General features: G+C 39.3%; 1 protein-coding gene across 2 annotated transcripts in view; it reads left to right on the top strand.

Moving 5' to 3' along the window:
- Positions 1-24,246, top strand: part of GREB1L (GREB1 like retinoic acid receptor coactivator) — a 365,704-nt gene that overhangs the window by 212,146 nt on the left and 129,312 nt on the right. For both annotated transcript variants that reach the window (XM_066353134.1, XM_066353132.1), the window contains exons 4-6: positions 5,253-5,412; positions 5,621-5,818; positions 17,756-17,932. In XM_066353134.1, the coding sequence (XP_066209231.1) occupies positions 5,256-5,412; positions 5,621-5,818; positions 17,756-17,932 (532 nt within the window). In that variant the 5' untranslated portion in view covers positions 5,253-5,255. The remainder of the gene's footprint in view (positions 1-5,252; positions 5,413-5,620; positions 5,819-17,755; positions 17,933-24,246) is intronic.

Below are 24,246 nucleotides of genomic sequence, written 5' to 3'. Positions count from 1 at the left end.
AGTGCCCGGGCCAACTTTGCTTCAATGGAGCCTTGGCTGCGGGAGGGGAAGAGAGAGACAGAGAGGAAGGAGAGGGGGAGGGGTGGAGAAGCAGAAGGGTGCTTCTCCTGTGTGCCCTGGCTGGGAATCGAACCCGGGACTCCTGCATGCCAGGCTGACGCTCTACCACTGAGCCAACCGGCCAGGGCCTCAGTATATTTTTAAGAGAAAGGGCATGTAAGCAGTGATGCCTATATCAAGTAATTTTTTTATACAGAGTCAAAGAATTTGCTGGCTATAAGGGACAATAATGTTTTATATAGATATAGATATAGATATAAATATAGATATAGATATAGATATAGATATATATGATTGCAAATTTTCCTAATAAATAAATTATATGTAATACCAAAGAGCAACTTTTGAAATTTTGATGTTGATGGTCATTTGTTCTTAGAACAATACCCCAGAATCTACTGTCGTGCCCTAACACATACAAGGGAAGAAATGTATCTTACTTTTCTTAGTGTCCTCAGTGTAGCACAATATTAGTTTTTTTTAAAAAAAACATATTATTTCTACCATTTCTTGCACATTTATTTTGTGCCAGGCACTATTCAAAACACTTTCTTTGTGTATAAAATGTCATGTAGTCTCACAAAAACCTATGACATTGGTTGTATTGCCCCATTTTACAGATGAAAGACTAAGCAAATTGCCCAATATCATACAGGCTAGTGGGTGCAGGATTTTGATTAGGGTCATCTGACTCCAGAGCCTGAGTGATTAACCACTTTGATTGTAGAATTTCTATAAGCGCTGCCTGGCTGGTTGGATGATTGTTAAAATTTGGTGGAATTATTCACTAAAAAGAAACCAACTCCTCCTGACCAGTGGTGGCGCAGTGGATAGTGCGTTGACCTGGGACACTGAGGTCCCAGGTTCAAAACCCTGAAGTCACTAGCTTGAGTGCTGAGTCACCAGCATGAACACAGGATCATGAACATGACCCCATGGTTGCTGGCCTGAGCCCAAGGGTCGCTGGCTTGAGCCCAAGGGTCACTGGCCTGAGCCCAAGGGTCGCTGGCTTGAGCCCAAGGTCGCTGGCTCGGCTGGAATCCCCAGTCAAGGCATGTATGAGAAGCAATCGGTGAATAGCCAAAAAAACAAAGGGGCCACAACTATGAGTTGATGCTTCTCATCTCCCTCCCTCCCTGTCTCTCTCTCTCTCTCTCTCTCTCTCTCTCTCTCTCTTTCTTGCATGCCCGCTAAAAAACAACAACAAAAAAAGAAACCAACTCTTTCTCAATAACCAAGATTGTTTGGTTACTTTGAAGTACAGGAAGAGCAGGATAAATACTTTATTCTTTCCTTTTCCTTGTAGTACGGCTTAAAGAGGTGCTTTGTTTTAGTTATGTTTTCCAAAAGGAGTGCTTTCCCTTTCTCCTTGAATATCAAAATTAATTTGTGCATTTTTACATTTTAAATATGCTTCAGTCCATTGCATTTATTCTCTTTTATGTTGAATTTTTCTAACCTTGGACCCATGGGGACATTTCCTGTTGACTCCTATGTCTTCTGACATGACCTTAGTCCTTGATCACTTCTTTACTTTTTCTCACAAGATGTTCAAGGCTCATCTTGTGTATTTCCTGCCCCAGATCTGGAAGAGGCCATACCTTTAAGGATCCTTGATTCTTTCCAGTGGGAAACCATAACCAGGGTACTTGGTAGTGCTTAATGTTATTGAATTGTCATTGTTTCTTGGACTTTTTAGTAGCCAAAGCTTGGAAATACAAATTTGAAATCTTTTTTAAAAATGAATTATTGCTTAATGTATATATCTCCATCTACCTGCTCCATAGCCTAACTAGCTGTTAAATCAGACAACCCTAAAGTACTTATTGTAGATGCAGTTCTTTTTTTAGCATGTACATGCCTTTTTAAATTAGTGTTTTTCTTGTCACTAACTGTGATGATTCTTTTTAAAATACTTTTAAAAATTAATGTTTATCTCCTCCAGATAATTGTTATTTAAAGTTAACTTTAACAAATAGTCTAAGTGCAATACCTTGAAAATGTTTATATTTGGTCAAAAGAGAAACTTGTTTAGTTAGTACAGATGTACCATAACTGAGGGAAATAGTTTAGAGAATTGTGCTTAGAAGGCTGTAGTAGAATTCCAACTCTTAATGAGAGGTTCTGAGTCCAAGCACTGGAATGAATTTTATTTTCGCTGGAATCCTGAAGAACTAGGAAGGGGTGGAGGGATGTTCACTTTACATATTCACTTGTTCTTCCCATCTTTTTGAGTAATAAGTCTATTTTTAAAAACTACAAATTAACAAATAGAAACAGACTCATATATAAAGAATAGACTGACAGCTGTCAGAGGGGAGGGGGGTTGTGGAGATGGGTGAAAAATGTGAAGGGACTAAGCAAAGAAAAAAACCCACCTTAAGCCTGACCTGTGGTGGCGCAGTGGATAAAGCCTCGACCTGGAATGCTGAGGTCGCTGGTTCAAAACCCTGGGCTTGCCTGGTCAAGGCACATATGGGAGTTGATGCTTCCAGCTCCTCCCCCCTTCTCTCTCTCTGTCTCTCTCTCCTTGCTCTCTCTCTCCTCTGTAAAAAAAATGAATAAATAAATTTTTAAAAAAAGAGTTAAAAAAACTCACCTTATACACATAGCTAGCAGCTTGGGGAAAGGGATGAGGGAGGTAGAAGAGGATAGAGGGGGGTAAATGGTGATGGAAGGAAACTTGACTTGGGGTGGTGAACTCACCATACAAAATATAGCTGATGTAGTATAGAATTATACACTTGAAACCTATGTAATTTTATTAACCAGTGTCATCCCACTAAATCTATAAAAAAATTAATAAAATGAACAAAAAAAAAAGCCCTCCATGTTCAAGAATAGCATTGAACTACATATTAATGTGAAGGAACAGAACTTCATCCTAAGCACTAAAAAAGTCTAGGGTCAGTTCTGTAATTCTTCATGCTATCATCATTAACAATGCCCAGTAATGCTTTCTCTTGCAATAAGCTTGGTCAGATCCTTTCTCCGCCAAGTCTCTTCATGGTTGCTTCTCTTTGTCTTCATCTGAGTATTGCTGATGCTCTTGTAAGATTATGTATGTCTTCTATGAGTCATCATACTTGGTCGTGGCTCCCTTTCCTGCTGAGTCCAGATGCATACTCAGTATCCTTCTCAGCAGTCCTCCAGGGACTTACTCCAGGGAGACAATCAGAGTTGGAGTTTCAGGTGAAATTTTATATTTATCCCTCATTTTATTGAGGAAAGTGAGGCTAAGATATTCTCAAAATTGCCTTTCTTAAAGTATTTACCCAAGTTGAGACTATTCAGTACTCTAGGAGTATAGGATTTATCACCACATGGCTAGATATTCAGTCCTTCTTTCAACCCTTACCAGTTGGGTGATAATGGGCAAGTCACTTGGCTTCTCCAAGCTTTAGGTTTTTTGCTTATCTTTGAAGTGGGAAGCGGTCATACCTACTTCAGAATACTGAATATTAGAATCTTTATGAAGTGTTTATATACTGCCTAGCCCAACAGTTCTTAAACTTTTCATCTCAGAACCCCTTGATACTCTGAAAAATTTTTATTTATGTGGATTATATTTATTAGAAATTAAAACTAAGAACCTGACCTGTGGTAGGATAGTGGATAGAGTGTCAACCCACAATGCTGAGGTTGCCTGTTCAAAACTCTGGGTTTGCCTGGTCAAGGCACATAGGACAAGCAATCAAAGAACAACTCAAGTGAAGCAACTGAGTTGATGCTTCTTGCTCCCCCTTCTCTCTGTAAAATCAATAAATAAAATCATTTTTAATTAAAAAAAGAAATTAAAATTAAGAAATTTTAAAATATAAAATAAATAATAAATCCATTATGTATCAATATAAATAACATATTTTACAAAATATATGTTCATGAGAGAAGTAGGCTATCTGCATTCAATTAGTTGCAATGTCACACATCATGCAGCCTCTGAAAAATTTCACTGTACCCACACGAGACAATGACAGTGAAATGGGCAAAAATATTCTAGTAGTAGTTTGAAGAGTTTTAACCTCATGGACCCCAGAAAGGGTCTTAGGGACCTCAGACCATACTTTGAGAATTGTAGCCAATAGTTAGCACCCAATAAATCAAAGTTATTATTGATATACATGGAAAATTTTATAACTAACAAGTTCTATACAAGTATTAGTAGTGAGAATTAAAGGCTATGACTTCAAGCTCTGCCCGGTTCACTTGTTGGTAGAGCGTCAACCCAGCGTGTGGAATTCCCGGATTCAATTCCCAGTCAGGGCACACAGGAAAAGCACCCATCTGCTTCTCCACCCCTCCCCCTTCTCTCTCTCTCTCTCTTTCTTTCTCTCTCTTCTCCTGAAGCCATGGCTCAAATGGTTTGAGGAGTTTGGCTCTGGGAGCTGAGGATGGCTCCATGGCCTTGCCTCAGGCACTGAAATGGTTGCCGAGCAACAGAGCAGCGGCCCCAGATGGGCAGAGAATAGCCCTGTAGGGGCCTTGCTGGGTGGATCCCATTTGGGGTGCATGTGGGAATCTGTATCTCGCCTCTCTGTTTCCCCAGCCTCTCACTTAATGGGGGGAAAAAAGGCCATGACTTCGAATTTCCTACTATAAACTCTTCCTGAAAGAGTTTCAAATAAGATAGTGATTCAGATGGAGCAAAAGACACAACAGTGTTTTTCAATAAATGCTCATAATACATAAATGAGTCCTCTAAGTTTAAGAGGCTCAAATCCTGCTTTTAGAAATTTGTATAAGATCCTAAAACTTTAATTTTATTTTCCAGAGAAGAAATTTTCTTTCTTCCTAGAGTAATAAGATCTTAGTAGAGAGAGAAGTAACTAAGTGATTTACTCTGAAACCATTAATAGAGTTGATAAGGGTAGCTCACCAGTTTTATGGTGGAGGTGTGGCCCAATTGTCACTGGGTTGGACTTCACAGTTCACATAAAACATTTAGTACTGTTTGATTCTCAGATGTGGTCCTTTTAGGTGGCTTTAGAAATGTGTTTGGACTATAAAAACAAGAAGCAAAAGTGATAATTTATACACATTATTATAACAAGAAATATACATATACTTCATATCTTAACAAGATATATGAATCTAGTTTACATCAGCTATATGTGTATCTTGCAGACACATGGTCCTTTAATTACATCAATTTTCTCCTTTCTTCCTCTTTTTCTTTGGGGGTGGTGGTGTAGACCATGGGGAATTCATATGCCGGGCAACTGAAATCTGCTCGATTTGAGGAAGCGCTCCACAATTCCATAGAAGCCTCTCTAAGATGTAGCAGTGTGGTACCACGGCCAATTTTTTCCCAACTGTACTTGGACCCTGACCAGCATCCATTCTCATCTGGAGGTAAGTTCCTTAGTCTCACACATTCCTAGACTCCTTTTAAAAGAACTGGGCCTTCCCAAATTGGGGACCTCTGAAATAAACTGGTTAATTGTCAGAAAATACTAGTCTACCTGTCCTTAGATGTCTTTCAGAACTAGGAATTTTTCTTTTGGTTACCCTTCCTAAACATCTTTTTATTAAGTTCAATATGATTTATTTGCTTACCCAGATGTGAAACCCAAGGTGGAGGATCTGGATAAAGACTTGGTACACCGCTACACTCAAAATGGAAGCCTGGATTTTTCTAACAACCTAACAGTTAATGAAATGGAAGATGAAGAAGATGATGAAGAAATGTCTGATTCAAATAGCCCACCAATTCCCTATTCACAAAAACCTGCCCCAGAAGGGTCTTGCACTACAGATGGTGGGTTTTTAATATTGTTTTGTGTGTTTCTTTCAATCCCTTTGTTATTGCTTGGCTCGTTTCCAATCATTAGATGTGGTGCTCGGGGCTTGAAACCATTAATTACAGAAAGGAATGAGGAATAATTGTGTTCTTACATTATCTCATGTGACTTCGTAGCAAGTGTCTATAAGAAAAGCAAGTATAAAAAAAAAGAAAAAGAAAAGCAAGCATTATCACCCCATCTTATAGATAAGGAGACTAAGATTCCCAGGAGTTGATGATGGCTTTTCAAGATGGTATGTGGCAATGACAAGCCAGGTCGGGGTTCTTCCAGTACTCCAGATGCTAACTGCAAGAATGGTATTACTTCTGGAACTTATTTTAGTGTTTTCTTTTTCTACTTTTTTCTACCCTCAAAACAATAACAAAGATATCAGATGCTTTCTCTTTACCTTTTCCATTTATTTTGAACACTCATCCAGCATATTGTTATCTATAGAATACAAAAAATGTACACATTTTGATAATCTCATTTCCTTTATTTTGTCAACCACCTCTTCTACCAAGGCTATAACCATACTTTTATTTATGTATTTTTTTAAAAATGTTTAGCGAGAGAGACAGAGAAGAAGCACCAACTCGTAGTTGCATCACTTTAGTTGTTCGCTGATTGCTTCTCATACATGGCTTGACGGGGGAGCTCCAGTTGAGCCAGTGACCCCTTGCTCAAGCCAGAGACCATGGGATAATTTTGATGATTCCATGCTCAAGCCAGCAACCCCGCACTCAAGCTGGCAAGCCTGTGCTCAAGCCAGATAAACTGGCACTCAAGCTGGTGACCTTGGATTTCGAAATCGGCACCTCAGTGTCCCAGGTCGACACTCGAGTCTAATGTTCCATCACTGGTTAGGCTATAACCACACTTTTAAAAAGAAAATCCTGGGGGGAAAAAAAAGGAAAGAAAAGAGAAAAATCCTAATATGAAACATTTTCAAGATTTCATGGTTTTGGTGATGTTGCTATTTAAATTGTACACTTTTCATTACACTTTGTTCCCTCCATTTCATGGCATACAGTGCTGTTTTCTGGCCTTCCCACCCTAATCAGTATGTCGGTTCTACTTTATCTATATTCGCCAGAGTATAACTTTCATGTGCAAACTGACTTGAACCTGGGCTGATTCTAATGCATGAAAATCTTGAGGGTGGAGGGAGAAGAAAAGGAAAAGGAGGGGGTAAAATTTTAGGACATTCCCTCTACAAAACTTGAAGTGAAAATAATTTGAATGAACTACAGATTCAAATATGCAAAGCCGGATGAATAAATTTGCACTGTTTGGAAGTTTTCTTTCCTCCTTGATATCTCTCTCTCTCTCTCTCTCTCTCCCCTTCTCTTTCCCTCTCCCTCCCTCTTCCTCTTCCTTTCCCTCTCTCTCCCCCTCCCCCCATTCCCTCCCTTCCTCTCTGTCTCTCTCTCCCTCCCTCCCTCCCTCCCTCCATCCATCTTTCCCTCTTATCTGATAAACTTCCTAGGCCTGAATAATCTTCCTTATCTAGGCCTGCTTCACTACAGGTGGTATCTAGCAATTAAGTACAGTATTACTGCTCCTGGAGTTGGGCCTGCTTCTCGCACATCATTCCTTATGAATTTTGTTCCACATGATTGGTTTCTTTAACCCAGACTTAATATTGCATAATATATATCTCTTTACTCATTATCGATGTAATATAAGCCTTTAAACCTGTAGAAGTGTGAGAGATGACTGGCATTCGATTTCCACTTACCTGTTTTAAGTCCTTTTTCATGCCTTTTATTTAATTGATCAGTCAACTCCTATTTATCAAATAACAGCTAGAAGTGGAAATGGTGCTGAAAATATTGTTGGATTGTCTTCAAGAATCTTGTTTTATGTAAGAATGAAATAAAACCAGAGTAAAAGCTTTAGAGAGGATCATTGCAAAATATCTAGTTTTATACCAAAAATGTTTTTTCCAGTGTCCTAGGTGTATTTTCAGACTGCCCCTTGGGGTATCTGGCACTGTTAATATTATCTATAAACCAGTATGAAAAGCTGTTTAGGACTCACCAAGATATAAACTCAGTGATCTAGCAGGTAGCAAGTGATTCTGTGAAGTATAATAGAAGAGCAATAGTTATTTTAAAGATAAAGGAAGAAACTTAGCGGCACATTTTTTCTAAGAAAAACACTATCTCACCTAAGCACAAGATTCACATTCTGAGACAACCCCAAAATTATTAGCTACATTTAGATTCCATCAGCTACTCTGGTTTCTTACTATTAATTACATGTCCATTATTTGTTTCCCACCTCTAATTCACCTGAGCGTGTCCATTAAAAACAAAAAGCATAACTTGTAATTTGATCATTTATAGTTCGTCCTTGGTTCTTTCAGTTTGGCTCATTCTAAGGTAATTCTAAGAGTCTTCTCATTCAAAGCTCTGAAATTTTTCTTATAAAAATATCAGTGCAATGCTGGACTTGCTTCTGTGGACCACCTTCCTGTTCTGGGAAATCCTTTATTTACCTAAGGCTTAAAGGAAGCTGAAGCTATTTTTAGAGGCAATTTAGATAAGCATATACTTAACACCTGATGGGCTTCTGGGGCTTACCATTCAGATGTAAATTTCGGTTGCTAATTTCTTATGTAAATTATTGGAGTAGTGTAGGTTTCTACCCTGCTGGGAGGCAGTTGATTGTCTAAGAGGGTGAAGGGTAACCAAATTTTAGGCCTCCACATACTGCCTGGATTACCTTAGTTTGTGTTTACAGCTGTTTCAGTCAACTTTCCCCTCCCCCCAGTTAGATTACTTGTAACCTTCAAGTTGAAGATAATTGAAGAATGCAAATCTGCTTCTGTGAAGCGAAAACTTGGGCTATTTTCTTAGGAAATGCAGATGAAGTTTATAAAGAAAAGCCCTCTACTGTTGTTGTTGTTGTTTTTTTTTAATTAATTTGCTGCAAGAGTCTTGGTTTTAGGCAACATTTCACTTTTACTATCAGAAAAGGAAACTATTTAGGGGGCACATTTGTCAAAGAAATTGTTATTTGCAGGCCCACCTCAGGGATGACTGTCTTTCTTTCCTTGTGTAGCTTTCCCAGATCTTCCAATAGCCTGAGAGATTAGATCTTTCCCGCAGGATTAGTTCAGAGGTCATTCAAAATTATCTTACAGGGGAGTAGTAAGGTTTCTTTTCATTTTGTTTGAGAATTTAATTGAGATTTAATATTTTAGCTTTATTAGGTGAATAATCTAGCATATTTCTAATAGTAGGAAAATAGAACCACCTGCTACATCAGGTATTTGGTTTCGAAATACAAACAACATTTCATAGATTCTTTAGCTATTCATTCTTTATTGACACACAGTTTATTTTCAATCTGTAAAAAAAAAATATTGCTCTTTGCCTAATGTTTTTCTTATTTGGGGATCTTAATGGTATATTTTGTGTTGGGCAGATAAAATGTATTATGCTCACTTTGTTAAAGATGACACGAGGAGGCCATCGCCCAGGTGATATTAATGTGTGTTGGGGTGGGCTAAAGGCAGGCAGAATTCTTGTAGCCTGGGGCTTGGTTTTAGGATTAAGCCTTTCCTACCCTTTTTGATGGTACAATCCAATCATGCCTCAGAAGTGACTTTGTATTAGAGACTTCCCTATTTTGTATATTGGATTAAAGGTTGTGAAGCTACACTATAAAATAGGGGCGGAACGGGAGCTTGCCGCTCTTGGTTCCTGAGATTATCATTAGAAGAGAGAGCAGAGGAGAGCAGAGAAAGGCCACGTGGAGGAGGCCAGGAGAAGCAGCCAAGCTGGCGGAATGTTGAGTGAGATGCCAGTTTGTGTAGAGTTTGTATCTGGGATAAGGAAGGAGATGGGGAACTGAGGAGAATAAGGCTGGTGAGCTAGAAACCTCTGATTCTAGGAAACTCGGATAAATCAGTAGCTTTGTGAGCACTGAATGTGATTGGGTTTTGGAGCCCAGTGTGTATTTTTACTTGCCCGCCGGGTGCAAGCTAGGATTAAAAACTATGGCCCACCAGTTTGCGGCTCCGTTGTTTCTTTACCGACTGTCCGAATCCAATGCGAACCTGCATGGGCTGGGTTGCTCTGATGGTGGCCGCGGCTCCTGGCTTTACATTTTGTATATAATTAGCTGATCTGAATCCCAAGAATAAGGGTTTTGAGGAAAGTCAGTTAACAGATATACAATTACAATAAAGGCCAGACCCCTGGCAGGTGAGCATGTTCTCAGAGTAACTGTGTGGACTGAGTTTAGGAAGTTTTGTTTGATTCTGCAACCATTTTTGACCTTCAAATGATTTCTTCCTGACCCTGCTCTGAGACGTAGCCTTACCTTCTCTTTCTCTCCTATTCTCTTTTCCCTTAATTAAATTGTCTGTGCAGCTTGCTTAGTAAATAACTAGAAGGTAAAAGATAAAATAGAACATTTTATTTGTTTAGTTAGAGAGAGAGAGAGAGAGTCGGTCAGATAGGGACAGACAGGAAGGGAAAGAGATGAAAAGCATCAATTCTTCATTGTGGCTCCTTAGTTGTTCTTTGATTGCTTTTTCATATGTACCTTGATGGGGGGGGGCAGCTACAGCAGAGTGAGTGAATCCTTGCTTAAGCCAGTGACCATTATAGACATGACCCCATACTCAAGCCAGCAACCCCACACTCAAGCCAGATGAGCCTGTGCTCAAGCCAGTGACCTCAGGGTTTTGAACCCTGGCCCCCTGCATTCCAGTTCTATGCTCTATCCACTGCGTCACTGCCTGGTCAGGCAAAACAAGACATTTTAAAAGTAGACTTATTTTAGGCCCTGGCTGGTGGTTCAGTGGGTAGAGTGTAGGCCTAGTGTATGGACCGGGTTCAATTCCCAGTCAAGGCACACAGGAGAAGTGGCCATCTGCTTCTCTCCCCCTCCTTCTCTCCCTTCTTTCCCTCTTCCCCTCCTGCAGCCAAGTGATTCAATTGGTTCGAGTGTGGCCCTGGATGCTGAGGATAACTCTGTTGGTCCCAACCGAGAGGCAGCCTCAGGTGCTAAAAATAGCTCAATACTCAAGCATTGGACCAAATGGGGTTGCCTGGTGGATCCCATCTAGGGCACATGTGGGAGTCTGTTTCATTATCTCCCCTCCACTCACTTATAAACAAACAAACAAATAGACTTTTTTTTAAAAAAGAACAGTTTTAGATTACAAAAAATATTGAGAGACATAGTAAGAATTTCCACATATCCCTGCAGTTTTATCTATTTTTAACATCTTATCTTAATTTTTATAATAATTAAAAGTTCAGTGTTTTTGAGTTTCTTAGTTTTTACCTAATATTTTTTTCTGTTCCAGAATCCCATCTGGGAAACCACATTAGATTTAGTTATGTCTCCTTACACTTTTCTTGGCTGTGGGTTTCTCGGACGTTCCCTGTTTGTGATGACCCTGACAGTTGTTTCAGGAATTATTGGTCAGGTATATTACGTTGTAGGAGATCCTCTATTGGAATTTGTCTTGTGTTTTTCTCTTGACTACATTGGGGTGGGCTTGAAAGAGAAAGATCACGGAGGGTAAAGCACTGTTTTCATCATATTTTATCAACATGAGTTATGACTGTTGGTGTTGATCTAGATTACCTGGCTGAGAGAGTGTTCTCTTCGCTCTTTTCCCACCCCCTTTCCAAACCATGCAAGGATGTCCGTATGCTCAACCCACACAAAGTGAATGAGGAGTTATGCTCCTCCTCCTTGAGGGTAGAGTATTTACATAAATTATATGGAATTCTACTACATAGGAATTTGTTCTCTCTCCCCACTTATTAATCTGTTAAGTCATTTAATTATATCATTATGTGCTTATGGATATTTTATATGATCCAATGCTACTTTATTTTATTTTGTTCAAATTTTTCCCATGGGAGCAATTTCGGTTGATTTCTGTGCCCCTTTTACATACTCCTATCATTGTTGGGGTTTTAACATTAAATAAGAGATTTCACTTTTTTCATTTTCACAAGCACTTCTTGAAAAAAATTTTTTAAAGAGGAGGAGACTAAAAAACATGCTTCTCATAGAATCCAGTCCTTGTTAAATAATGATTACTTTGGACCTCTAGGTGTTCTTATATCATAAATAGGAAAACCCTCAGTCTGTAGCACTAAAAACTATGTGATTCTTAATTTGAGTGGACTCAGAAATTACTTTAAAATAATCTTTATTCTACAGAAAATCCTGTGTTTTCAGATATTTCCACACTGTGTGTCTTCTCAGTTCTATTTCTCTTTATCCCAGAACCAAAATTGTTCTGTTTCCCAGTAATTTCCCTTTGCTTCAATATATTCCTTTGAGAAATCTCGTAAAATTGTCACTCTGTAATCATGGGTCACCTTTGTGGCCTGAAAAACCATGAATTTTAATATTCATCAGCAAGTGTGAGATAGGTAGATGCTGTCATAGCCCGTGGCTGGTGGGGGCAGGCCTATTAGGTGCTCCCAGGATGCAGCCTGTAAAGTTAGCTGAAAAGACTCAGCAAAAATAGGTGAGGAATAAGTTATAGGAGAAGTCCCACCTCAGCCTGAGGGAAAGTGATGCATTATCTGAGTCAGGGAGATATTAATGAGGATAAAGGGGCATCTCACTTGGAGTTAAAAGACCTGGGTTCTAGTCCCATCTTTTCTACTTGCTGGGTTATTTGACTCTGGGCCATTTTCTTAACTTTTATGGGTCTTAGTTTCTTCATTGACATAGTAAGGAGATTGGAGTAGTTACCCAATATTTAACTCACAACTCTTTCTTATAGTAATATGTGATCTTTTGAAGTCCTTAGGGATTTAAAGGCTATCATTACATGGCATGTGATAAAAAAACTGTTAAGTAAAAAGTATTTTAGATCAACATATTAACATACTTTTATATTATTCATGCATACAAAAAATCATCTACATTTTATCATTCAAGAATCGCTGTTTAATTTGCTTTTCATATTGGTTGTGTAAGGAAAAGCATATTTTGCCTGACCAGGCAGTGGTTCAGTGGATAGAGTGTTGGACTGGGATGTGGAGGACCCAGGTTCGAAACCCCGAGGTCACAGGCTTGAGCGTGGTGGGCTCATCTGGTTTGAGCAAGGTTCACCAGTTTGAGCCCAAGGTCACTGGCTCGAGCAAGGGATCACTCAGTCTGCTGTAGCTCCCCAGTCAAGTCACATATGAGAAAGCAATCAATAAACAACTAAAGTGCCACAATGAAGAATTAATGCTTCTCATCTCTTTCCCTTCCTGTCTAGCTGTCCCTATCTGTCTCTCTCTCTCTGTCTCTCTTTGTCTCTGTCATACACACACACACACACACACACACACACACACACACACACACACACAGAGAAAGCATATTTTGTCGATAAATTCAAATATAAAATGTTATGCATTTTTGGGGAGGGGTGGCGAAAGGTAACCAAGTGCATTTTAATATTTTCCAGCATTAAAAAAAGGTCAAAATCTATTTTAATACCCAAATTTTAGAATTTCTACATTTTTAAGATTAAAAGGTTATATATTAGTTTATTTTTTATAATTTATGCATTTTTGCTCTATGTGATGAAAAAGTTTCATGCTGCTGTTTGCAGAATTTCTCTACAAATGACATACTTCTGTCTCGTATGTGAAAAGCCAAATTGAAATATAATCACTAAATGTTTACCTTAACATTACTTTTATTGGTATCCTAGAAGCTATTGGTGTATATTATATAATCTTATTTGATGAGTGGGGATCTTTCATATCTAGGAAGCGGCATCTTTAGGCACATTTGTAAAACTACTCTTTTTGTGTTTATTAACAGAATCAGTGTTCCCTGAGCTTTTCAACAGACCATCATGGGTGTAAATTAAGAAATATATTAATACATATGACTTACAATAAAAACAACTTAGAATTATGTTATGGTAAGAATCACACAACTGATACAGTGTTCAACTGAGGGAGTCCTGATTTCATTTAACTGGTTTCTATACCTACCTGTGTAGGGTCAAAAGTCCTCAGAACATTCTGTTTTAAAGGAGAATATTAGAATAGTTATTTATTAGGTTTTAGATATTGGTGATGGTATCTGTTTAAGTTTCATTTATAATTCCCAAGTATTTTGGAATACTCTGAACCCCTGGGAGATTGGTGATCACTTGTTGGGGAGTGCTGTAGCTGATGATCTTGAGGTTCCATATAGCTCTGGTGGTCTTAAAAGGCTTGTAATGGCCCTGGCCGGTTGGCTCAGCGGTAGAGCGTCAGCCTGGCATGCAGGGGACCCAGGTTCGATTCCCGGCCAGGGCACATAGGAGAAGCGCCTATTTGCTTCTCCACCCCCCCCCCTCCTTCCTCTCTGTCTCTCTCTTCCCCTCCCGCAGCCAAGGCTCCATTGGAGCAAAGATGGCCCCGGGCGCTGGGGATGGCTCCTTGGCCTCTGCCCCAGAGCGACGCCCTGGAGGGGCAGAGCATCGCCCCCTGGTAGGCAGAGCGTCGCCCCTGGTGGGCGTGCTGGGTGGATCCCGGTCTGGCGCATGCGGGAGTCTGACTGTCTCTCCCGGTTTCCAGCTTCAGAAAAAATACAAAAAAAAAAAAAAAAAAAAAAAGGCTTGTAATAATTTGCAAACTGGTATACATTGGTACAGACTTGTGGCTCCATCTAATCCACCCTTTCTAATATGGAGTTAATCAAGGTAGCAGAAAGGTTGTATTATTACTTAATGACAGAGACAACTGCCCAGGCATTCTGTTCTCCATCCATAGCCAACCATGAACCTCTCGTCACCAGATTTAGGAAGATATTTTATATAGTCTGTCTTTTGGAGCAAATCATAATAAAAAGTGATACTTGTTAGGGAAAATGTGTTTCTAGGTTATTATCTATATGTAAATTAACAATTCTTTGGATTAAAAAAAAATTAGTGTTCCTTTTAGGCCTTTAAAATACCTCCTAGATTTAGTATTTTAGAATTTGGTGGGAAAAGTCTGTGTTTACCCCTCATAGTTTTAGCTCTGGATTGTAACTGTTTTTAGCCCATCTTTTGCTAAATTGAATAGGATGCTTTTTGTCTGTTTGCATATAATAAACTTCCTACGTTTTACATCACTAAACATTACTGGACTCATTATGTAACCTTGAGCAAGTTCCCTAACCTTTCTGAGCTTCAATTACTCCATCTATGGGAAGGAGATAGTAGTATCTACCCAGAGTTATTGAGGAGAGGATTAAATAACATAGTCTAAACAGTGTTTAGCATGGCACCTGGCTTATATTAAGTGCTACATAAATTTTAGCTGCTATCAATATCATGATTGTCTCATCATCATCATCACGATCAATTTCCGACTTCCAAAGTTCAAAACAAATGCGAGTCCTGTGCCCTGATGGCGGAGGGGGCAGCAGAATTTTTTTTTCAAGGGGTTTATGTATTTATAGGCTCCAAAAATGTTTGTAAACTGAATAAATAATATAACTGACATAAACAAATGACTATTTTTCAAATAAATATAGATGATATTGTAAACAAAATACATATTTATTTTAAATTGTTGAAGAATTCACAAAAACATTTTAATATTTTTTCTCAATTCATGGGCACAAAAAATAAATTTGAATTTCTTATGTTAAAAGGCTATCTACAAGCTTGAAATAGTTGAACCTCATTGTCCTTATCATTTTAGTCTTTCTTCTATTGACTTTTTCCAATTTTATTATGTCTGCTTTTGCAGTTTGATGATCTAGACCTTAGAGCAGCAGCTTTATATGCACCAGTTTCATACAAAGTTTGGGTGTTTTCATTTCTCAGATGCTAACTGATGGCATTCAATTGTTGGCATTTGGTTAACATCATAATATGAATTGATGCCGGAAGAGTCTAGCAGGGTTCTTCTCTACTTTACATTTGGCAGTGATCACAGTGGTCACCTCAGGTTTGTGTGTGGAGAGTTAGATGTCCATCCTCCCTTTCCCATTACTCCCTCAAATAACACTTAGCATATTTTTATTCAGCCTCATTTGGGTGCAAATGTTAGAAACCAAACTCAGACTCACTTAGGTAGAATGAAGATGTTATTAGAAGAATTCCAAAGCAAAAGGTGTCTTGACCAAACCGCGGGGAAGGCAGATATAGCTGGGCTTTAGGGATCCAAACTCTGCCAAAACTTTTCCCTGCCCTTCCTGTCCAGACTGCTGTCACAGGGCAAGGAGCAGGGCTTCCACAGAGCTAACCAAGCCCTGCTCTCTCTGGTTCCATGTTCAGAATTCTTTTTTGTGTGTGACAGAGACAGAAAGACAGAGAAGGGAACAGATAGGGACAGACAGACAGGAAGGGAGAGAGATGAGAACCATCAATTCGTTGTGGATCCTTAGTTATTCATTGATTTCTTTCTCATATGTACTTTGGCCGGGGGCTACAGCAGAACAAGTGACCCCTTGCTCAAGCCAGCAACCTTAGGCTCAAGCCAGCAACCTTGGGCTTCAAGCCAGTGACTTTTGGGCTCAAGCCAGCGACCATGGGGTCATGTCTATGATCACATGCTCAAGCGAGTGACCCCACGCTCAAGCTGGTAAGCCGGTGCTCGTGCCTGATGAGCCCATGCTCAAGCTGGCAGCCTCAGGGTTTCAAACCTGGGTCCTCTGTGTCCCAGTCCAATGCTCTATTCACTGCACCACCACCTGGTCAGACTTCAGAATTCTTAAGGGAAAAGCTTAGATTGACCTGGTTTATGTCAAGTGCCCATCTCTGGACTGATCAACTATGGCCAGAAAGGAGGGATATTACAGTGTCCCAGCTTGGGTCAGGGGCCAGCTCGTGGTCTACCTGGAATATCACAACTCTCTAGGGAAATCACATGAGTAGAGTGTGGAAGGATCATGTTCCCAAAGATGTGGACATCAGTGATTTGTAGCAGAAAATAGTCCTATAATATTGTTTTGTGATTATCAGTTAGAGGAAAATGTCTATATCCTCAGGCATAGAACAGTATTTGTTGCAAATAATTTTTAACAAATCATGAATTACTATAATATGTTATGGCATCCAAAGCAGTTATATAAGGTTTTTGTCATATCTTGTCATTTCATGTCATAACTAGTGAAAATAACCTAACTTCTGAGTTCTATTTCTGACCCATTCATTTGAGTCACCAAACTCCAAGCTTCAGTCCCTTCCTTGTGAAAGGGAGAGCATCTCAGCTCTTTGATCATCCCTGTTTAGAAAAGTGAATTTGCACTGAGTTAAAATACTACAATATGTGTACATAAATATTGCATATGCTTTTTTTCAGTTTGCTGTTTATTTCTCATGTCCTTACTTGTGCACAGAAAATATGAAAGTTGTCAATGTTGTCTGCACCAATCAGAATAACTCCTTTTAGCCTGAATGGTGGGGGCGCAGTGGATAGCATCGACCTGGGATGCTCAGGTGCTAGTCTAACCCCGAACCCCGAGGCCACTGCCTTGAGCTCGGGCTCATTCAGCTTGAGCACAGGCTCACCAGTTTGGGTGTACAGTTGCTGGCTTGAGTGTGGGATCATCAACATGATCCCGTGATCTCTGGCTTGAGACCAAGTTTGCTGGCTTGAGCAAGGGGTCACTGGTGGTATGGGGTCACTTCCATACCACCCCTATCAAGGCACATATGGGAAGCAATCAATGAACAACTAAAGTGCCACAACTACAAGTTGATGCTTCTCATCTCCCTTCTTGTCTTTCTCATGTGCGCATGCGTGTGCAACGAACAAACCTCCTTTTAGTGTTTTTTCAGCTCTGCTCAGAGGGGCACGTATGATAGATTCATCTTCTAGTTGGAGTATATGAACTTTAAATTTAATACTTAATAGTGATTTTTTATGAGTTATACAGCATTCTAACCTACCTAAACATTTCTTTGTATGCTATTTATCCTTTTTCCCGGTTTCTAGGTTTTTGTCAAGCGGGAAAGGATCTGCGTTTGGTATCTCTGTGTATGGAACAAATCGACATCCCAGCCGGATTCCTTCTGGTGGGGGCAAAGTCTCCCAATCTTCCCGAACACATCCTAGTGTGTGCTGTAGACAAACGATTTCTACCGGATGATCATGGAAAAAATGCACTTTTAGGTGAGTATTTCACACCTATAAAATTCATTCCAAATAAAAGGCATCCATATCGGAAAAGAAGAAGTAAAAGTATCACTTTTTGCAGATGATATGATCCTATACATCAAAAACCCCAAAGAATCCACAAAAAGACTACTAGAAACAATAAGCCAATACAGTAAGGTCGCAGGATACAAAATTAACATACAGAAGTCAATAGCCTTTCTATATGCCAACAATGAAACAATTGAGAACGAACTCAAAAGAATAATCCCCTTCACGATTACTACAAAAAAAAAAAAATAAAATACTTAGGAATAAACATAACAAAGAATGTAAAGGACTTATATAATGAAAACTATAAACCATTGTTAAGGGAAATCGAAAAAGATATAATGAGATGGAAGAATATACCTTGTTCTTGGTTAGGAAGAATAAGTATAAAATTCATTCCAAGATGAAGGACTTAAAATATAAGTTTATGTTAAATATCACAGAACTTTTTAAAAATCACAGAATTAATGAGGAATATACAGGGTGTGGCAAAATACTAGGTCTACAGTTGTATCTGAAACAGAGTTTATTCTTGTATTATTATTTATTAATTATTGTATTATTTTTTAACAGACCTGTAAACTTACTTTTTCCCACCTGTGTAGTTTAGAAACATTTTTTCTTCTTAAAAGTTAGCTCTTATTTTTTTTATTTCTTCTCAAAACATTCACTTTAATGAAGAGATGTTTTTTAACCTGGTAGGCATTAAAGGACAGCATGCGATTTATCAAAAATTATTTTGTAAAACCAAGTAGGATTCACTCTCTATAGTAATTGATTTGGACCTGATGTCAAGTCAACTCTCAATTAGTCAACTGTGGATTATATACTTTGTATGGTTATTTGTAGTTTTTCCATACCACCCATTATTTATAACTACACTTGGTTGATGTGATTTCATTTTATATTTAGCATTAGTTCACCCAAAATAACTAGGAACACGCATACATACATATATATATGTAGTGTAAAATAATGTATACCTTTATTTCAGAATTGTTTTACTTTCTGGTATGCTGTACTTTATGTCTTCGTGACTGTTTTGTAACCACCAATAAATTGTAATTCTTAATCCCTTCACCTTTTCACCCATCCTTCCAACCACCCTCCCATTTGACAACTGTCAAAATGTTCTCTGTATCTGTGAGTTTATTTCTGTTCTGTTTGTTCATTTATTTTGTTCTTTAGATTTCACATACAAATGAAATTGTATGGTGTTTGTCTTTCTCTGTCTGACTTATTTCACTTAGCATAATGCCCTCTAGGTCCATCTATGTTGTCACAAACAGTAAGGTTTTATTCTTTTTTCTGGACAATTAATATTGCATTGTATATATGTATATACCATATCTGCTTTATCCAATCATCTATTGATGGACATATGGATTACTTCAGTATCTTGGCTATTGTAAATAACACTGCTATGAATATAGGGGTGCACATATCTTTTCAAATTGGTGTTTTGGATTTCTTCAGAAATGTACCCAGAAATAGAATTTCTGGATTATAAGGAAGTTCCATTTTTAATTTTTTTTTTCTGAAGCTGGAAACGGGGAGGCAGCCAGACAGACTCCCACATGTACCCAACCGGGATCCACCCGGCACGCCCACCAGGGGGCGATGCTCTGCCCATCCGGGTCGTCGCTCTGTCACAACTAGAGCCACTCCAGCGCCCGGGGCAGAGGCCAAGGAGCCATCCCCAGCGCCCGGGCCATCCTTTGCTCCAATGGAGCCTTGGCTGCGGGAGGGGAAGAGAGAGACAGAGAGGAAGGAGAGGGGGAGGGGTGGAGAAGCAGATGGGCGCCTCTCCTGTGTGCCCTGGCCGGAAATTGAACCTGGGACTCCTGCACGCCAGGCCGACGCTCTACCACTGAGCCAACCAGCCAGGGCCCATTTTTAATTTTTTGAGGAAACTTTATACTATTTTCCGTAGTGCCTGTACCAATTTGCAATTCCACCAACAGTGCATGAGGGTTCCTTTTTCTCCATATCCTCGCTAGTACTTGTTTGTTGATTTATTGATGATAGCTTTTCTGACAGTTATGAGGTGATATCTCCAGTGGTTTTAATTTGCATTTCTCTGATAATTAGTTACGTTGAGCATCATTTCATGTCTGTGAGCCATAGGAGGTATCCTTTGGACAAGTTCTATTCAGGTCCTCTGCCTATTTTTAAATTGGATTTTTTGAATTTGGGGTGTTGAATTATATGAGTTCTTTATAAATTTTGGATATTAACACCTTATCAGATGTCTCATATGTGATAATCTTCTCCTATTTACTAGGTTGTCTTTTTCTTTAGCTGATGGTTTCCTTTATTGTACGATATAGTCCCATTTGTTTATTTTTTCTTTTGTTTTCCTTGCCTGAGGAGATACATCAGAAAACAGAAAAAATATTAATAGCAAGTCAGAGAATTTACTGTCTATATTTTCTTCTAGGAATTTTATGGTTTGGGGTCTTATGTTTAAGTCTTTAATGCATTTTTTTTAGTTTATTTTTGTATGTGATGTAATAAGGTGGTCAAGTTTCATTTTTTTACATGTATCTGTCTAATTTTTAACACTATTTATTGAATAGATTGTCTTTATGTCATTGTATATTCTTGTCTTCTTTGGCATATATTAATTGACCATATAAGTGTGGTTTTATTTGTAGGCTTTCTCTTCTGTTACATTGATATATGTGTCTGTTTTTATGCCAGTACCGTGCTATTTTGATTACTGTAGCCTTATAGTATAGTTTGACATCAGGTAGCATGATATCTCTAACTTTGTTCTTCTTTCTTAAGATTTCTCTGGCTATTCCTGATCTTTTGTGGTTCAGTATAAATATTAGAATTATTTGTTCTAGTTCTGTGACAAAATGTCATTGGTATTTTGATAGGGATTGCATTAAACCTATCGATTGGTTTGGGTAATATGGACATTTTAACAGTGTTAATTCTTTATCTTCATGAGCATGGCATGTGCTTCCAATTATTTGTATCTTCTTCAATTTCTTTCTTCAATGTTTTATAATTTCTTGAGTACAGCTCTTTTACCTTCTTGTATAATTTATTTCTAGGTATTTTATTTTTTGATGCAATTATAAATAAGATTTAAAAAATTTTTCTTTCTCATAGTTTGTTATTGGTGTATAAAAATAAAATTGATTTCTGAATATTAATTTTGTATCCATGTGGGGAGGAGAGTTCAACATGGGAACAATGGCAGCTGTCCCTTTAGCCCTTCCTCTGAAGCCACATGACTCAATTTCTCCCTGTATGTCTCTGGCACCCCCTGAGCTTGACTGGAACTTTTGGAGAGTTTTTAAAGAAAGACTGCAAAGGGCCTGGCCTATGGTGGTGCAGTGGATAAAGTGTTGATGTGGAATGCTGAGGTCACCAGTTCAAAACCCTGGGCTTACCTGGTCAAGGCACATATGACAAGCAGTCAATGAACAACTAAAATAAAACAACTATGAGTCGATACTTCTTGCTACACCCCCCCCACCTTTCTCTCCTCTCTCTGTAAAATCAATAAATAAAAATTTTTAAAAGAAAGAACAGGAAGAAGGAAAAGAAAGACTGCAAAGACCCTGGCTGGCTGTTCCTGAAAGAGCCTCAGTCGATGTGTGAGTTGGGTGGAGTGAGGTCTTCAGGATTGTCAGGGTAAAGCTTGTGGAGTTTGCCAGGCTAATTCAGATTTAGATTTGGCTTTGAGGTAGGAGGGCTCAACACAGGGACGGTGGCAGTTGTCTTTCCAGCCCTCATCTTGAAGCCACACAACTCAGTTTCTCCTTATATGTGTCAGGTGTCCACCCCCTCAGACACTGTCCCTCCACTGGAGCCCAGGGAAAGTTCCTGCAGATGAGAGTTTGTGCACGGACTCTTCAGGGGGATGCCTGGATTTCCAGCAGCTTTCCACCTCACCTGAACTGGTGCAATCCCACTGATTTTCAGTCAGATGTTATGTGGGCTCCTCTTTCCAGTACTAGTGTTCTAGGTTGGGGAGCCAGTTGTGGGGCTTAGACCCTTTGCTCCTCAAGGAGACCTCTACAGCTGAGATACCCCTCCAGATTTTCAACCACCTCACGTGGTTGTGGGGTCAGCCTCTTTTTTCCTCCCTGCCCCTCCTACTAGTCTTGACATGGCTTCTTTATATCTTTTGTTATAGGACTTCTTGTTCAGCTAGCCTTCAGATGGTTCTCCAGGCTTATTGTTCTATAATTTAGTTCTAATTTTGATGTGATCATAGGAGGAGGTGAGTGCAGTGTCCACCTACCCCACCATCTTGACGGGGATTCCTATTGTTAGCTTTTTAAAAGTCTCATAGTTTCACTGAATGTAACAACAGTTCATATGACCTGACTACAGACAAAATACCTCTCCTAATGTTTTTTGGTTGATGATTCTTCATGATTAGAGGAATCCCCCTAGAATACATTATGGAAAGGACACAGAAAACACCATCAGAATAATAGATTTTATAATTTTATGTAATCAGAAATATGAGACCAAGAATATGGGCTTTGAATTGGAGCTAAGTTTAAATCACAGATTTGCGCCCTGGCTGGATAGCCCAGTTGGTTACAATATCATCCCGAAGCACAGAGGTTGCCAGTTCGAGCCTTGGTCAGGGCACATACAGGAACAGATCTATGTTCCTGTCTCTCTCTCCATTCCTCTCTCTGAAAATCAATCAATTAAAAAAAATTAAATCACAGATTTGCCTTATTACTTTAAGCACTTGGGCAATCCACTTATCATCTTAAAGTCTCAGTTTCCTCCTCTATATAAAGGGGCCAATAATGCCTACCTTGCAGCTTTGTAAAGATCAAATGAGATGATATGTATAAGGCACCTATCCAGCACAGTGCCTAGTACATAGTACTTGCTCTTTAAATGGTATTCTGCCATTCTGTCATACTTACTGAATATCCATATAGACATAAAACTTTGATTACTTTCTCTAGTCTTATAGATAGACATAATTTTTTTTCTTTTTTTTTTCATTTTTCCGAAGCTGGAAACAGGGAGGCAGTCAGACAGACTCCTGCATGCGCCCGACCGGGATCCACCCAGCATGCCCACCAGGGGGCAATGCTCTGCCCCTCTGGGGCATTTCTCTGTTGCATCCAGAGCCATTCTAGCGCCTGAGACAGAGGCCACAGAGCCATTCTTAGCGCCCAGGCCATCTCTGCTCCAATGGAGCCTCGGTTGCAGGAAGGGAAGAGAGAGACAGAGAGGAAGGAGAGGGGGAGGGGTGGAGAAGCAGATGGGCGCTTCTCCTGTGTGCCCTGGCCGGGAATTGAACCCAGGACTCCCGCACGCCAGGCCGACGCTCTACCACTGAGCCAACCGGCCAGGGCCGATAGACATAATTTTTTAAATTAAGTGACATGTGGGTAGGCAGAGTGACAGACTCCTGAAAGCACCCCCACTGGGATCTATGTGGCAAGCCCCTTACCAGCTGATGGCTCTGCCCATCTGGGACCATTGCTCCATTGCTCAGCAACCAAGCTACTTTAGTGCCTGAGGCAAGGCCCTGGAGCCATCCTAAGTGCCAGGGGCCACTTGCTTGAACGATTTGAGCCATGGCTGCAGGAGGGGAAGAGAGAGAGAAGAAGGAAGGGAAGAAGGAAGCAGATGGTCACTTCTGTTTGCCCTGACCAGGCATCTCCCCCGGGACTTCCACATGCCAGGCCAATGCTCTACTGCTGAGTCAACCAGCTAGGGCCAACATAATTTTTTATTAACCACTTTTCCAAGTGAAAGAATATTGCAACATATGGTAGAATTTTTTCTAGACAAGCATGTTGTTGAACTTTTCATATATCTAGTACTCTATTGTCCAAAAGTTAATATTCACTCATTTATTACTTATGATGAATGATTTTAGTACACATTAAAATACAGTGGGAAAATTTTTAAATTTCAGATATTCTAGAACTCTATTGGCTTCAATGCCAGTGTGTCTAAAATTTTTATAAATTATACAGACTCCAGAGGTTGTGGGGGAATTGATTTTAAAATATATTAATTTAGTTGGCAGTGTGTGTGTTCCAAATCTACCATGCAATTTGAAGACTTGATTGCCAGGAAAACTAGAAAGGTAATTTGGCTGTAAGAGGTGTTATTTTTGTGATGATGACAGTGAGAACTTTGCACAGATAAAAACCTCTCTTGAACCAAAGCTAATACTGAGACCATACAGAGTTTAAAAATAAACTATAATATGAAATTTCTCTTCTTTGACAATTATCAAGATACATTACTTTTCTTCCCCCTTCCCTGGTTTT

Source organism: Saccopteryx leptura, chromosome 11 (genome assembly GCF_036850995.1).
Source record: "Saccopteryx leptura isolate mSacLep1 chromosome 11, mSacLep1_pri_phased_curated, whole genome shotgun sequence".
Classification (NCBI taxonomy): Eukaryota; Metazoa; Chordata; class Mammalia; order Chiroptera; family Emballonuridae; genus Saccopteryx; species Saccopteryx leptura.
Note: the sequence above shows the minus strand (reverse complement) of the source record. Positions and strands in the feature narration are given on the sequence as shown.